This window comes from Argentina silus (assembly GCF_951799395.1).
Source record: "Argentina silus genome assembly, chromosome: 9".
Lineage (NCBI taxonomy): Eukaryota > Metazoa > Chordata > Actinopteri > Argentiniformes > Argentinidae > Argentina > Argentina silus.
Window position 1 is genome coordinate 11,880,707 of NC_139663.1, and position 13,172 is coordinate 11,893,878.

A 13,172-nucleotide genomic window follows, 5' to 3' on the forward strand; every position below is an offset into this window, starting at 1 on the left:
GGGTTGACAAAAAAACAAAAGCAAGCATGGACATTTGAAGAACTATTTATATTTTACTGTCAATGGGAAAGCGATGATTGATATTTTCCTGAAGTACACACTCATCTTAGTATTTTTTTGATTATTTATGTATTTATTTATTTGATAATTTGTTTAGATTTTTGTATCCTGAAAGTTACTGGACTTAAGTTTTGGGTACTGTAGTCAAAACATTGCACTTACAACATGAATTTCCACACAAAATACTGCCAAACTGACTACAACTCCAATCAGGGTTTATCAGCTGGCAATTTGTAGTCCTGTTTGAGAATTCTAATTCACCATGGTATGAGCCATGAATTACTACAAGGTATAACAAAACTATTTCTTAAACTCTTTTCTACTTTTAGAGAGACACTATAACACTGTCTAGTTCTTAGAATGTAAAATTAACTGAAACACATCTTGAAGTTATTGTTAGTTACCGATAAAGTAATTTGATTGTTATTGAAATGCTATCTTTAGTTGTTTCATGTTTGCCCATCATGTATATCTTTTTTTCCATACAATCTATGCATTTTTTCTATCCTTCATTCTCACTCTTCTGAATTGTTATATTTTATACTGTAGTTAAAGTTCAGTTGAAATACCAGATTTGTTTTGGCGTCACAACTCAGAGCACTTTGTTTTTGGACAAGCCACTGTCTGTGTTGACTGTCATTATTACTACGTGTCTTGAAAGAGCATTAAAAACATTTTATTATTCACACTACTCGAGTCTATTGTCCTTCCTGAGTATGTCTTCTTTGGGGAGCGATGGAGGGAGGGGTGGTGTACAGTATGATATCATAGCAGGGGAGGCTGGTGGAGGTAGAAATCGGAGGACAGGCTCATTGTAATGCATGGAATGGAATAATGCATGGAAATATCAAACATAACCCCCTCCGCCAGTATCCCCTGTATCATAGTGACATTTATACAAGGTAGGCAGCAGTACGTTCAGCATAGGTAGTGCCTCTCCACACCCACTACAGGGAGGATTTGTCCTAGCAGGTGAGATCACGCAGACAATGGGCTTATATATAACATCAGTGATACAGAAAGGGGACAAGAAAAGTCATACTCAGAAAGTACAATGATATCAGAAAGATTTATTAAAATGAATGGACACACACTACTGTTCAGATGTATGCAGTACTAAACAATCACATGATGATTTTAACAATTCTGATGATGTACTATACAAGTAAATCCACATGACCTTTATAAGGGAGTGTTCCAGTTTTCATTGATATAGTGTAAGTCATATAAAGTAAGTCATCCAACAAGCCTCATAGATCAGTGATCTGGAGGCACTGATTCATAACCATAACATGAGGTTATGAATGAGACGTGACATGCTATGGATTAGAATTAGTTGAGTTTGTATTTCAAATCTGTATTTTTCAAATGTTGTTATAAACATTGAGGATAAAAACTGTTGAAAGGTAGCAAAAGCCAACATTATTATAAAACCAATATTCAAATGAACCCTAATAAACCAGCATGTATTTTCAGTTTGGACTATGCCTTATAACAAAGCTATGACATTTTTCACTAATTAAATATAGTGAAACTGAATAATCAGGTTAAATCTTATGAAAACTGACAAATGTGACTTGGTCACTACAGCATATTTCATTAGTTGAAACAAATCAACTGATCACAACCATAAATAACAGATTAGAGTATTATGTTCTTAAATCGAACAGTCAGTAAGTAAGGTCCACTGGCCTTTGGCAGAATAATCAATATATCCAGATTCTTAGAATTCTAGAGGATGTCAACCTTTGAAGATGGAACTCCAGGAGGCTGTCAATATGATTAACTTAGTAGGAACTGAGTTTGTGTAAATCATCTGTAAGATCCCGTTCATAGTGGTGCAGACTGAAATAGCTGGAATGATTCATTGGTCAGAGCATTGAAGGGAGGGTTCTGTACATTTGTGTCATTAATTAATAATCTCATATCTCAAAGCAAAAAGCTCAATTTCTCTCTCTCTCTCTCTCTCTCTCTCTCTCTCTCCCCCCCTCTCTCTATCATTGTGCAGTGTTCAAATACAACACTAATCACTACATTCACAAGATAAACTCTAATGATCTAAATTCCAGTTTGTCAAATAACTGTGCCAACATTAGTGCAAAACAACAGTGGGTTTTTACATTATTATACAGTATACTTAGAATATAAATCAATCTTCACATGATACCCACGATAGGGGATAGTCTCACAGGAGGGGCCTACAAGACCCTTTGGTTAATCTTCATGTTACATAACAATACAGGGACACGCAACAAACCCCATTCGTTTGATAGATGTAAAACATATTTTCAGGTATTACATTAAAACATTAACACTTTAGGGAAACGCTTAGTCATGATGAAAGAGTAAACATTAGGATTCGTTTCTTGCATCATCTCAGCTACTGTCCCTTTTTAAAACAATGGGGATCTGTTGATTAGTAACTGGTACTGGCTGTCTTTCTCTCTCTCTGTCCACATTGAGCCCTGCCAATGTGAATTACTTATGATCCCTTTGTTTGTCCAGTGCTAGTGAGAATCATTAGCTTAAAAATCAGTAGTGGTTTCATGAAACTCCTCAATGCAGTATCTCCCATCTCCATACTGATCCTTGTAGTAACGTGGTCCTTGTAGTAACTGCCCTGGACACCAGGGGGAGCACGTAGGACACAGACAGGGAGAGAGCAGCAGCAGCTGCTGGAGTGTCACGCCTCATTGGGAGGAGCATTGAAGAACATCTCTCGACAGAGCCGGGCCGTGTCCTCAGGGGAGTAAACTGTAAACCCAATGGTGCGGGGATCATTGAAGATCTCATAGTCATTTCCACCCTGCAGAGAAGAACAGGGAGGATGACTTAGAATCAGAGGTTGTTTTACATATAAATGTGCATTGACGTCCATTTTCACCCTTGTTAATCCCATGCCTTGTTTTTCTTTCTCTTTCTTTACCTCTCTCTTTACCTCTCTCTTTATCTCTCTCTTTATCCCTCTCTCTCTATCTGTGTGTGTGTGTGTGTGTGTGTTTGTGTAAAAGAGCTCAGGTAAAAACTCACCCCACAAAGTTCATGCAACACAGCAACATTCTTTCAGGCAGCTGTCAGTTTACTAATCTCAACAATGCCTTTTGAACTTTAAACTTTAACCTTTGACCTTTGACATTACAGCTGCAGCACAATCCAGCCACAGTGCATTCTCCACCAGCACTGTCATGTCTACATGTCCTTCCCCCAACCACACACACACACACACACACACACACACACACACACACACACACACACACACACACACACACACACTTACGGACGACGTCTCGTTGCCAAAGAAGTAGATAGTGTCCAGCCCCTCCGTCCCTAGCACTTCCAGACACAGCCTCTTGTCCCAGCCTTCAGGGAACACGTCAAAACTGATAAGACCACCTGAACAGAGAGGGACACAAGAGGATGAACCTTCAGTTATACTTTTACATGATAACAGTCACAGCAGTGACTGAATAGTGTGTTGCTCTCATGCAATACAGAAAGGAAAGGACCACACACAGTATACACTGTAAATGCTCCCCAGAACAGTAAGATTTGTTTGTGTTTGTAAATGCATGTGTGAGTGAGGGTGATTATGAGGGAAAGAATGAAAGAAAGAGGCATAGAGTAAAAGAGAAGGAAAAAGTGTTAAAGTGTCCAAAATAAAACTACCTTCAGCCTGTGCTTCATAAGATGTCTATGTTGCACATTTTGTACATTTATTGTCCCAAAAAAACATCTAAGGACAACAAAGGACAACACAATCACTGAAGCAGAGTACAGTTCTGAATAAAACACATCTTTCCTCTCTGTGCAGTGACTGTGTGGTGATGGTGGTGACATATGGTCTTTGTCCAGGGGGCTGCAGTCTTATTAAGGCTGATCATCTTGGCTCACTCAGTTTAATACACACAGTATGTGGTAACTTCCTCTCTTCTAATCTCCCTTTCCTCCTCATTCCTTTTTCATCCCTTGTTTTTTTGTACCCCGCCGAGTTAATCTTTGATTTTTGTCACATATTTCTAACAAACAGTGGCTGAACAAAAAGATCTTCAGCACTGTCAGTGAAATAATCTATCATAGTATTGATCATTGTGATAGTTGTTGATCAGTGGGGTTTGCTTGGTTATGTCAGTAGAGTAATGCTGTGTAATTACTTCAATAAAAAGTACAGAAAAATCACCACAGAAACCCACTCAGTGTAGATCAGTTGTTAGACAAGGATGGGCACTGAAACACACCCAAAGGTTAATGAGCTCTGACCCATGAAATGTCCATGTCTTACGCAAAGTTAGTTTCAATCTGTTTCCTCCCCATCCCCCTCTGCCTCATTCCACCGCTCTACCCTCCATACTGCTGAACTGAGCATTTAAAGGGACACACAAAACAGCTTCTGAGTCCTCAGCCAATCACACAGTGTGTCAGCTACACACACCCACACACCCATCCCCCCACCCAGTCCCCACCCCTGGCCTGGAACTAAGAGCTAAAGAAAACAAAGCAGGAACAAAAGTGCATTTCAAGGGACACTACAACAATGTCACCTACGACCCGCGTCATTATCATGAAGCGACACAGACAGAAACCAATATAGTGAGAATAGACAGTGCAGAATAGACTGTGGTATAATGCAGCATGCGCATTGTGGGCAAACAAGGGGGTGCTTGGCTGCAGGCGTAGATACGGACCGCAGTAGGCAAACACATACATTTTGTTCTCTCTATCAGCGGACATGCTCATTGGTCCCGTTCACCCAGCTCTGAAACCACAGCATAAACAGCCCTGTCACTGGGACTGGTTCTGCTGCTGCCAACGCTGCCTTCAGCTTCCACATCAACAACCAGAGGGATTCCCATAGCGGCTAGTGTGTGTGTGTGTGTGTGTGTGTGTGTGTGTGTGTGTGTGTGTGTGTGTGTGTGTGTGTAAATTATGTCAAACAAAATTTGGTCACAGCTGATACAAACTACTCCCTTGAATGTGAACCTCTTCTGCATGTGTGCAAAATGTCTTTGCACGACTGTTCAATCAGCATTCAGTCCTTATTCATGCATAAAGGAGGTCACATCTATATTGTGGTTTTATATGATGTATTGATTTCTGTATTGAACTGTATATTATTTGTATGTGTTGTTTTGTTATTGTGTACATATTGTGGACTGGGTACACCTGCAAAAGAGGCCTTGGTCTCAGTGTATTTCCCCCATATAAATAAAGTTTCAATAAAATGTACTGGGCCATTGTGTAACGATTGATTGAAATAAATTTTGATTCGCTAACACGTTGTATGTTTTGAAGCAGGTAGTTGATTTTGTGTCACGTATTTAATGTTTTGAGAGTCTTAGTGCATTTTGAAAGGAAATTTGTCATTTTGGTCAACATGTTTCAGTTTTGGCCTGTGTGTTAATTGTTTTGAAAAAGTTAATTCTGTTTGGACAAATGTGCTCAAGCATTCGAGAAAAACTGTAATAGAGTGCCTTACGAAGAAAAACTATTTTGTCTCCAGCTGTTGGTGCGTCAGAGCTGTGTACAGTTTCACAGGTCATTAACTGAGCATCTCACCTTGTTACACAAGTGAACAAACACTGAGTCTCTGATTAACCAGGGAAAACATAGAGAGAGAGAGAGGGGGGGGGGGGGAGAAGAGAGAGAGAGGGAAAGAGAGAGAGACAGAGAGGGAGAAGAGAGAGAGAGAGAGACAGAGAGAGAGACAGAGAGAGAGACAGAGAGAGATAGATAGAACAGAGGGAGAGAAGTGGGAGTGTAATGTATAATTATGTTGTTCCAATGTTCAGCACAGCATGTCCTGCAAATAATCATGACAGATGGCAGGCTGCCAATCTTCACCAGCACAGAGAGATTGAGCTAGAGAGGAAACAGGCATATGGCTGTGGAACACAGCAACTAGAGTACGTATCAGGCCTGTGTTTATAAGATAACAGGCTTCTATCTGAGTGGTAAAGGGCTGGAAAACAGGAAGACAGCACGTCTCTGGATGTTTTCATGTCAAAGGATACAATGAAATGAAGATCATAGACACACATAGGGACAACTGTAAGGTTGTAACACGGGTGGCACCACCCCATGCTGAGACATACAAATAAAAAACTGGGGGCACCAAAGCAGAAGAGGCTGATGGAGGCAGAGATCGGAGGACGGGCTCATTGTAATGCATGAAATGGAATGAGGAACGGTATCTTAACATGTGTGTTTGATCTTAACATTGATACCATTCCTCATTCCATTCCATACATTACAATGAGCCTGTACTCCGATTTCTACCTCCACCAGCCTCCACTGCACCACACCATGCTTAAACAAGATAAAAACAACATTGAAACAGATACAGAGGGTGCTGGCAGTAGTAACACAGATTAGCATTCCCTGAGAAAGATACACAATACGTGCCAGTTGGCTGATTACCTCTAGTGAATCGTAGTCCCTTCCCAGCAAACTCCTCCTGCAGGGCCGCCACAAACTTCTCCCGGATCTTCTCTCTCTGTGTGGAGAGGGAGTTACAGAGAACTTAGATGAGTTAGGAGTGTATTTATTTATTTGCAACAGCTACTCTTCCTGGGGTCCACTATGGGTTAGAGTGTCAGACCACTAGAGTTAAACCTAAGGGTCAGACCCAATGATCTATATAGGCCAATGGTGAGACCACTAGGGGTTAAACTCCCCCACATTACTCATCAAACCACCACGTCCTCCACACCATGTGGCTGTGGAGCATCAATAGGCTGTCTGTTCGGCCATCTTGAAAGCTCAACATTTTTTTGACATTTCTTTCTCTCTCTCTCCCTCCTTTTCGCTTAATTGAGGCCAAGAGAGTAAAAGAGCCCTACCCTGCAATGCCAACACTGGCTAATGTTTGGAGGTTATATGAGGTTGTAGCCTGCATGACTCAATCAATACATGCTCAATTTATTTACTTTGGATTTACAAGAGCTGATAAGATTAGGAGTGTTACAAAGAATCTAATCGTTGATGTTTTGATCATTTGTACGAAAACACTTTGCTGATCCCGTACTTTACCTTGTCGATTTCAGAGAATTCGATTCGTTCCTCAAGCGTGCAGCTCCGCCCAATAGGGGAAATGTTCAGCATTCCGTTACGGAATTCAATAAAGGTGCCCCTGGGGTAAGAATGAGACAAGGATAAGTAAGTAAAAACTTCCATTTGGATTTTGCAACTGTCAACTGTCAACTGTCAACTGTCAACTGTTAACTGTCATACTCAAATTCTGAGTAAAACTAAGTGAGTGGGCTTTCTCTCTCAAACAGATCTCAGGTCTCCAGTCAAGTCTCCAGGTCAGTTTAACACTTAACAATTAGCCTTAAGGTAAACAAACAGCAAACACCAGTTTCTGCATTCCTTGGGCCTGTGGTCATGGCTGTAAACATGTTGAAGTGGCAATGATTGCATCGGGTTTCTAAAAGGAGACTTGCAAGTACAGAAAGTAGGTTAAAGGTGGAGGTGTGAGGTGTGTGTGTGTGTGTGTGTGTGTGTGTGTATGTGAGAGTGTGTGTGAGTGTGTGTGTGTGTGTGTGTGTGTGTGTGTGTGTGTGTGTGTGTGTGTGTGTGTGTGTGTGTGTGTGTGTGTGTATGTGTGTGTGTGAGGTGGACAAGCCTCACCTTTTCTTGGGTAGCTTGATTAGCCCCATGTAGCTGAGGCAGAAGTTGATGAGGTCCTGCAACAGCTCCTCCCCTAGCTGGTTCTGAATGGCCTATTGGACCACAGACAAGGTTAGAGAGAGTTTGAACTTAAAACTGAGTTAGTTAAACTGACCTAATTAACTAATTCATAGCACTCCTCTTAATATATGGACATCCTTCCTGGACGAATTTGATCACTCACTTTTGTAACTTTTGTACATTGTAGGTAAAGGAATGCTTTCTCATACACTTCTTGACTATTATATATGGGGTTGATTCTTGCATCTTATATTATTATCAGAGAGCAGTGTACAAGGAAATAAGCTGTCCCTGTATGTTTACATCTAGTGAGGTACATGCTGCTAGCATTCCAAATACTCATCCCAACCACACCATGTCTCTGTCACCTGTTTGGAGAGCAGTTTTCCGTCTTTGTACTGCACCGTGCCGTTCTCAGCAAACACATAGTCAAACTTTTGTATCACTGCAAGACAAAAAAGGGGCAAATTAGTTTACTACGTATTACAGAAAAGCACTGTTTTGTGCATTGTAAAATAAATCGACACGTGGTTTAGAATATAGCCCCAGTGCATCTGGTTGAGAGGGATTATTGCAGATTAGTGCCTATATAACATGACCTGGAATAGCCATGTTTAATCTGCCCGTCCTTCCCGTTCACTTTGGCCTTTTATATCACGAGAGTATCAAAATAAAGTCAGTCTAAATTACCCTTGCATGCAGCCAGAGGATTTAGAAAATAACTGTTGCAGCAATTGGATCTGCTTCAAACTGTAAAAAGAGGCTTTGGATGCAATCATTTTGTTGCAATAGTCATTTTGAGGGAGGGGGACATTCCAGTTCACAACTCTGTGTAAACTCAGTTGAAGGTTTTCATCACTACCGCAGGGTCAGTGTGTGAAGGTCTCTGGTAGTTGTGTCTGTGTTGTGAATGTAACACAGGTAGGTGAGCCAACATGTCAGTCCGTCTGGGTCGATGAGCGCAGACGTCAGTCATGACGTCATTGCTTTCGTCTATGAATGTGATTTATAGTCTGACATAACAAAGAGAGTGGGCTGCCAACATGGAAGCCCCAAAATTGACTAACTGAATGTCTCTGAAACAGTCCTATGTTTTATTTTATTTTATTTCTGTATTTGTTCTTTATTTAACCAGGGAAGTCACAGTGAGATTGTTTTGCAAGTGAGCCCTGGCCAAGAAGGCAGCATACAAAAAGATTACACAGACACAGAAAACACAACACAGTATCTAACATATAGTAAACTGTAGCAATTTGAAAGGCCACAGCCTTATTGGTTTTTGCGCAGCACTGTCACTGTGAGATGAATGCAATAAGAGGAGGAAGATGATATGACAGAAAAATTAGACCAAAGTGAAAATTAGTCATGCTCACCATCATCTCCCTCCCCCAGCTGCTCTGCGATCTTGGAATAGTCTGACCCCCCAACGATGCCAATCTTCACTTTCCTCCGCAGAGACTGGAAAAACTCATCCAGCTGTGGGTCGATTTTCTGTGGAGTAGAAACGCGCACACACGCACACGGACACACACACACACACACACACACACACACACACACACACACACACAAAACATATTTTATATTTTCATTTCCCAACACTTTGTAGTAGGTTTCCTTGTGTGTTTGTCATTGTGAAACGACAATGCCATTACAGGAGCAACTGCATTTGGCTTACGAATTAAATTGTCTGTGAGGGGATACAGAGTAAGATGTAGCGGAAGGAGGAGCAAGTTTGATAGTGATCTATTGACCTGCAGAAAGAATCTACTAAACCGGCTCTCCTTCTGGCCAGAAAGCGATCTTGGCTCCACCAGGCAGCAAATGTCTCCTGCTGGAAACTGTGGTATTATGTAAAATCAGGGCAGTGGGTTTATTCTGTGTGGGTGTTACTCCTCACAGTGCCATTACACAGGGGTCCTGCACCTCAGCAGCCCAGACACTGAGACAATGTACAACAAGCACATGCATGCCAACAAACAACCTGAATGAATCATGATTGTGATCGACTTCATTCTTAGGACAGAGATTAAAGATAATGGAGCAAAAATGATTAAGTGTGTGCCTCTTCACCTGTTCAATGTAATAGATAACAGACGTGGATATCGCACGTCTGCATTCACATACACAAGACAATTGCAGTGTTGTGTAATCCAGAAGGAGGAAGTTAACCAGACCTGTTATTATAGAATACACTAAACTGAACTAAAGTATAAAGGAGCCTTTTCAAAACATTTGAAAGACCAGTGTTCTTCAATCTACTCTGAAAATGTATTGTACTAGATTACAAATTACTTTTCTAGGAAAGAAGTTGAACTACACTAAAGCTACCCTTGAGAGAAATATAGTTTTCAAACCAAAGCTTGCGACCGCAAGCAGTGAAGTAAGAAATAGTACGAAAATCTAAGTTCAAGCGCTTGAAGTTAACTTTATGTCGTGCATAGTGACAGTAGCTTACTACACTGTAAAAAAAAAAACACGTACTTAACTACTGAAAACACTACTAGAATTTGAATTTAGTTCAACTACCACCAAGCTACTGTAAAATGCAGATAAACTGATCGTTGAACTACATGTAATGGAACAACTCCCCAACACTGTGAACGATATTATTGATTATTGTCTATCATATGCGCATGGCAAACCTGACGGTCACTAAGTGAGAGGACTGACCCCTCTATGAAATGCCAGTCAACTCAAAATAGTCATAGACTAATAGGTAGGGAGAACTCCACGTGAATCAACTATATGCCAAGCTGACACCGATATGACAGACACACTCACGAGACACACTCTACGAGCTAAGGACACTGCTCATCTTGTTCTTAATTGTTTCGAAATCATTCATTTAATCGTCTTTCAAATGAGCAACAAATTGTCTACCATATGAATCAAACTATCGGAACGGTAGGCAGTATATACAATAAGACAAGGCTGTGAGCGATTCGTGCACTGTGTGAAGGACATGGCGTTCTTCCAAACTGTCTGTCCGTGCGCCTCCGTCGAGGGAGACTTTCACTGATATACGAGCTTGGCAACGGATAGCAACTTCGATTTCATTCAGAGAACGTATCGACGTAAAATGGTAGACTACAATGAATCGAATGTGGACTAAACTCAACCGACGTGATACTCGCGTACCCGCGGCGAGGAAAGACAGAGGAGAGACTGTTGCCTAATCACAGAGTCACAATTCATATGACGTGTATGGACCGAAAATAGTAAATAATGTTACATAATGCAAGAATATTGCAGACCTTGCAGCCAGATAAGACATTGACATCATAAACATAATGTATAGACTATTTAAAGGCTATACGATCAAAGGAAATAATATACACAATTTACATATTCCAAAATGTTTACCTCTCTTGGTGCGGTAAGAGTGCCGTCCACGTCAAATAAACACAGAATATTTCTATTTGAGGGAAGACATTTGGATTCATCCATTTCTTCTTTTGCAATGTCTTGAAAGATTTAAAATGGTAATAATCCTCTGCGTAAAAGTGTTTTTTTTTCAGCACTTGCCCTTTATGCAAAACAATACCATCCACATAGGTACGTACTATCAAAATGTATGAGACTGGCTGGATCAATGATTCATGCCTTACAGTCTTGTAAAATAGTTACAGCCCAGAGCAACTAGTTCTTAGATTACTAAACTGTTGAATTAATCTTAAATACACCTCGTTTTTATCCTAAGAACAGTTCTGACACCGGTTTCGGTCGAGCCCACAGAATCATCAATAGGCAGCGCGAAAACACCTCAGGTTTATTTTTGCAACACTGTATCGCACTTGTGAGGATGTGACAAACGTCCAATGGCAGCTTCTGTGCTCCATGACGCGCCCAAGTGGGCGTTGTCTATAATATACAGTATAAACACCGTGGAAAAAAACCTCATGCAATACTGAAGACGCATTTGATCAGTGTGGCGACCTTTCACCTATAATTGTGGATCAGCAGTCAGGAGCCAAAATGTATCCAGATTTGTACAATGTAGATCCGTCTATAGGCTTCCCACACAGTTTGAGCTGATACAAGACACATTTTATGCATGAAGCAGTTGCAAAACTGCCTTTTCATATTGTGCACCAGGGGCATGGAATAGTCTGCAACTTATGCTTTACCTAGATGTAGGAGTCCCCCTAAATGAGTTTAAAACTCTAGTGCAAAACTCTATTCAGAAGGAGTGTAAATGTGTTGTTGTCATGTTGTGCTGATTGTATTGTATGTTTTAAATATTGTATATTTTGTATATTGACTGCTGCTGTTTTTTTGGCTAGGTCTCCCTTGCAAAAGATACTTGATGTCTTAATGGGCTTTTCCTTGTGAAATAAAGGTTAAAAAATAAAGTAACACAAATAAAATAAGCAGTTAATCTAGGAAGGGAAATGTCCATTACAACTGATAGCCCTGGTGATCAGTTTGACACATCACTCACTCACTCGCTCACTCATTCAGCATCATATCCAGGTGCCTACTACTGCCGTTGTGCCCTTGAGCAAGGCACTTAACTCATAACTGCTCCAGGGGCGCCGGAATATGGCTGACCCTGTGCCCAGAGCCCAGAGCTCTGTTCTCCCTTGGGGGTGTGCACATGTGTGTGTGTGTTGTCTCGGAGGGGGAATTACCACATTCCAACAATTGATGTGAATTGATTGCATGGCCAATAAACAGTCTTTGTCTTGTCTTTGTCACTCACTCACTCACTCACTCACTCACTCACTCATTCACTCACTCACTCACTCACTCACTCACTCACTCACTCACTCACTCATTCACTCACTCACTCACTCACTCACTCACTCACTCACTCACTCACTCACTCACTCACTCACTCACTCACTCACTCACTCATTCACTCACTCACTCCCTCACTTACACATGCATCCTGCCTTGATTAGGCCTATTGTGAAGGTGATAGTAGCATAAGCACATAGCACATAGCACAATGCATATGGTAAGTAGACGATACAGTCTCCATAGGCAGCTGGTTTATAGAGACTACTGCAGCATGTAGACTATATTATTAAAGCACATGTTTTTACCGTACCATACTGAGTTTGTGCAGTTCATAAGAAAATAAGAAATTACTCATAATTTTACGTCTGTGATGCCCATTTTAATTAAACCCTGACAGAAGTTTTTTATTACTATTAATATTATTATTTTATTTAAATAATGGTTAAATAAAATAAAATAAAAATAAAATAAACGTCTGTCAGGGTTTTATTAAAATGGACAGCACCAACGTAAAATGATGACTGATTGGGCACGTTGGGCACCGTGGAAACAGCAGTTGCAGCTGGTAAGACATCCACAAGAGGGCACACAAGTGCTTACAGAGAAAAATCCTTCATGATCATATCAATGTTGTAGTTATGAATGCAAAAACGAATAATGTTTTTTATCCATACTCA

General features: G+C 40.7%; 1 protein-coding gene across 1 annotated transcript; it reads right to left on the reverse strand.

Moving 5' to 3' along the window:
• Nucleotides 1-1,110: 1,110 nt before the first annotated feature.
• On the reverse strand, nt 1,111-11,496 carry pmm1 (phosphomannomutase 1). Its single transcript, XM_083676345.1, has 8 exons — nt 11,116-11,496; nt 9,123-9,240; nt 8,118-8,194; nt 7,690-7,781; nt 7,090-7,189; nt 6,478-6,553; nt 3,341-3,456; nt 1,111-2,866 (listed from the first exon to the last, which is right to left on the reverse strand). Exons 1-8 carry the CDS (start codon nt 11,197-11,199, stop codon nt 2,744-2,746), a joined length of 786 nt encoding a protein of 261 aa, XP_083532471.1. The 5' UTR covers nt 11,200-11,496; the 3' UTR covers nt 1,111-2,743.
• Nucleotides 11,497-13,172: the final 1,676 nt, after the last annotated feature.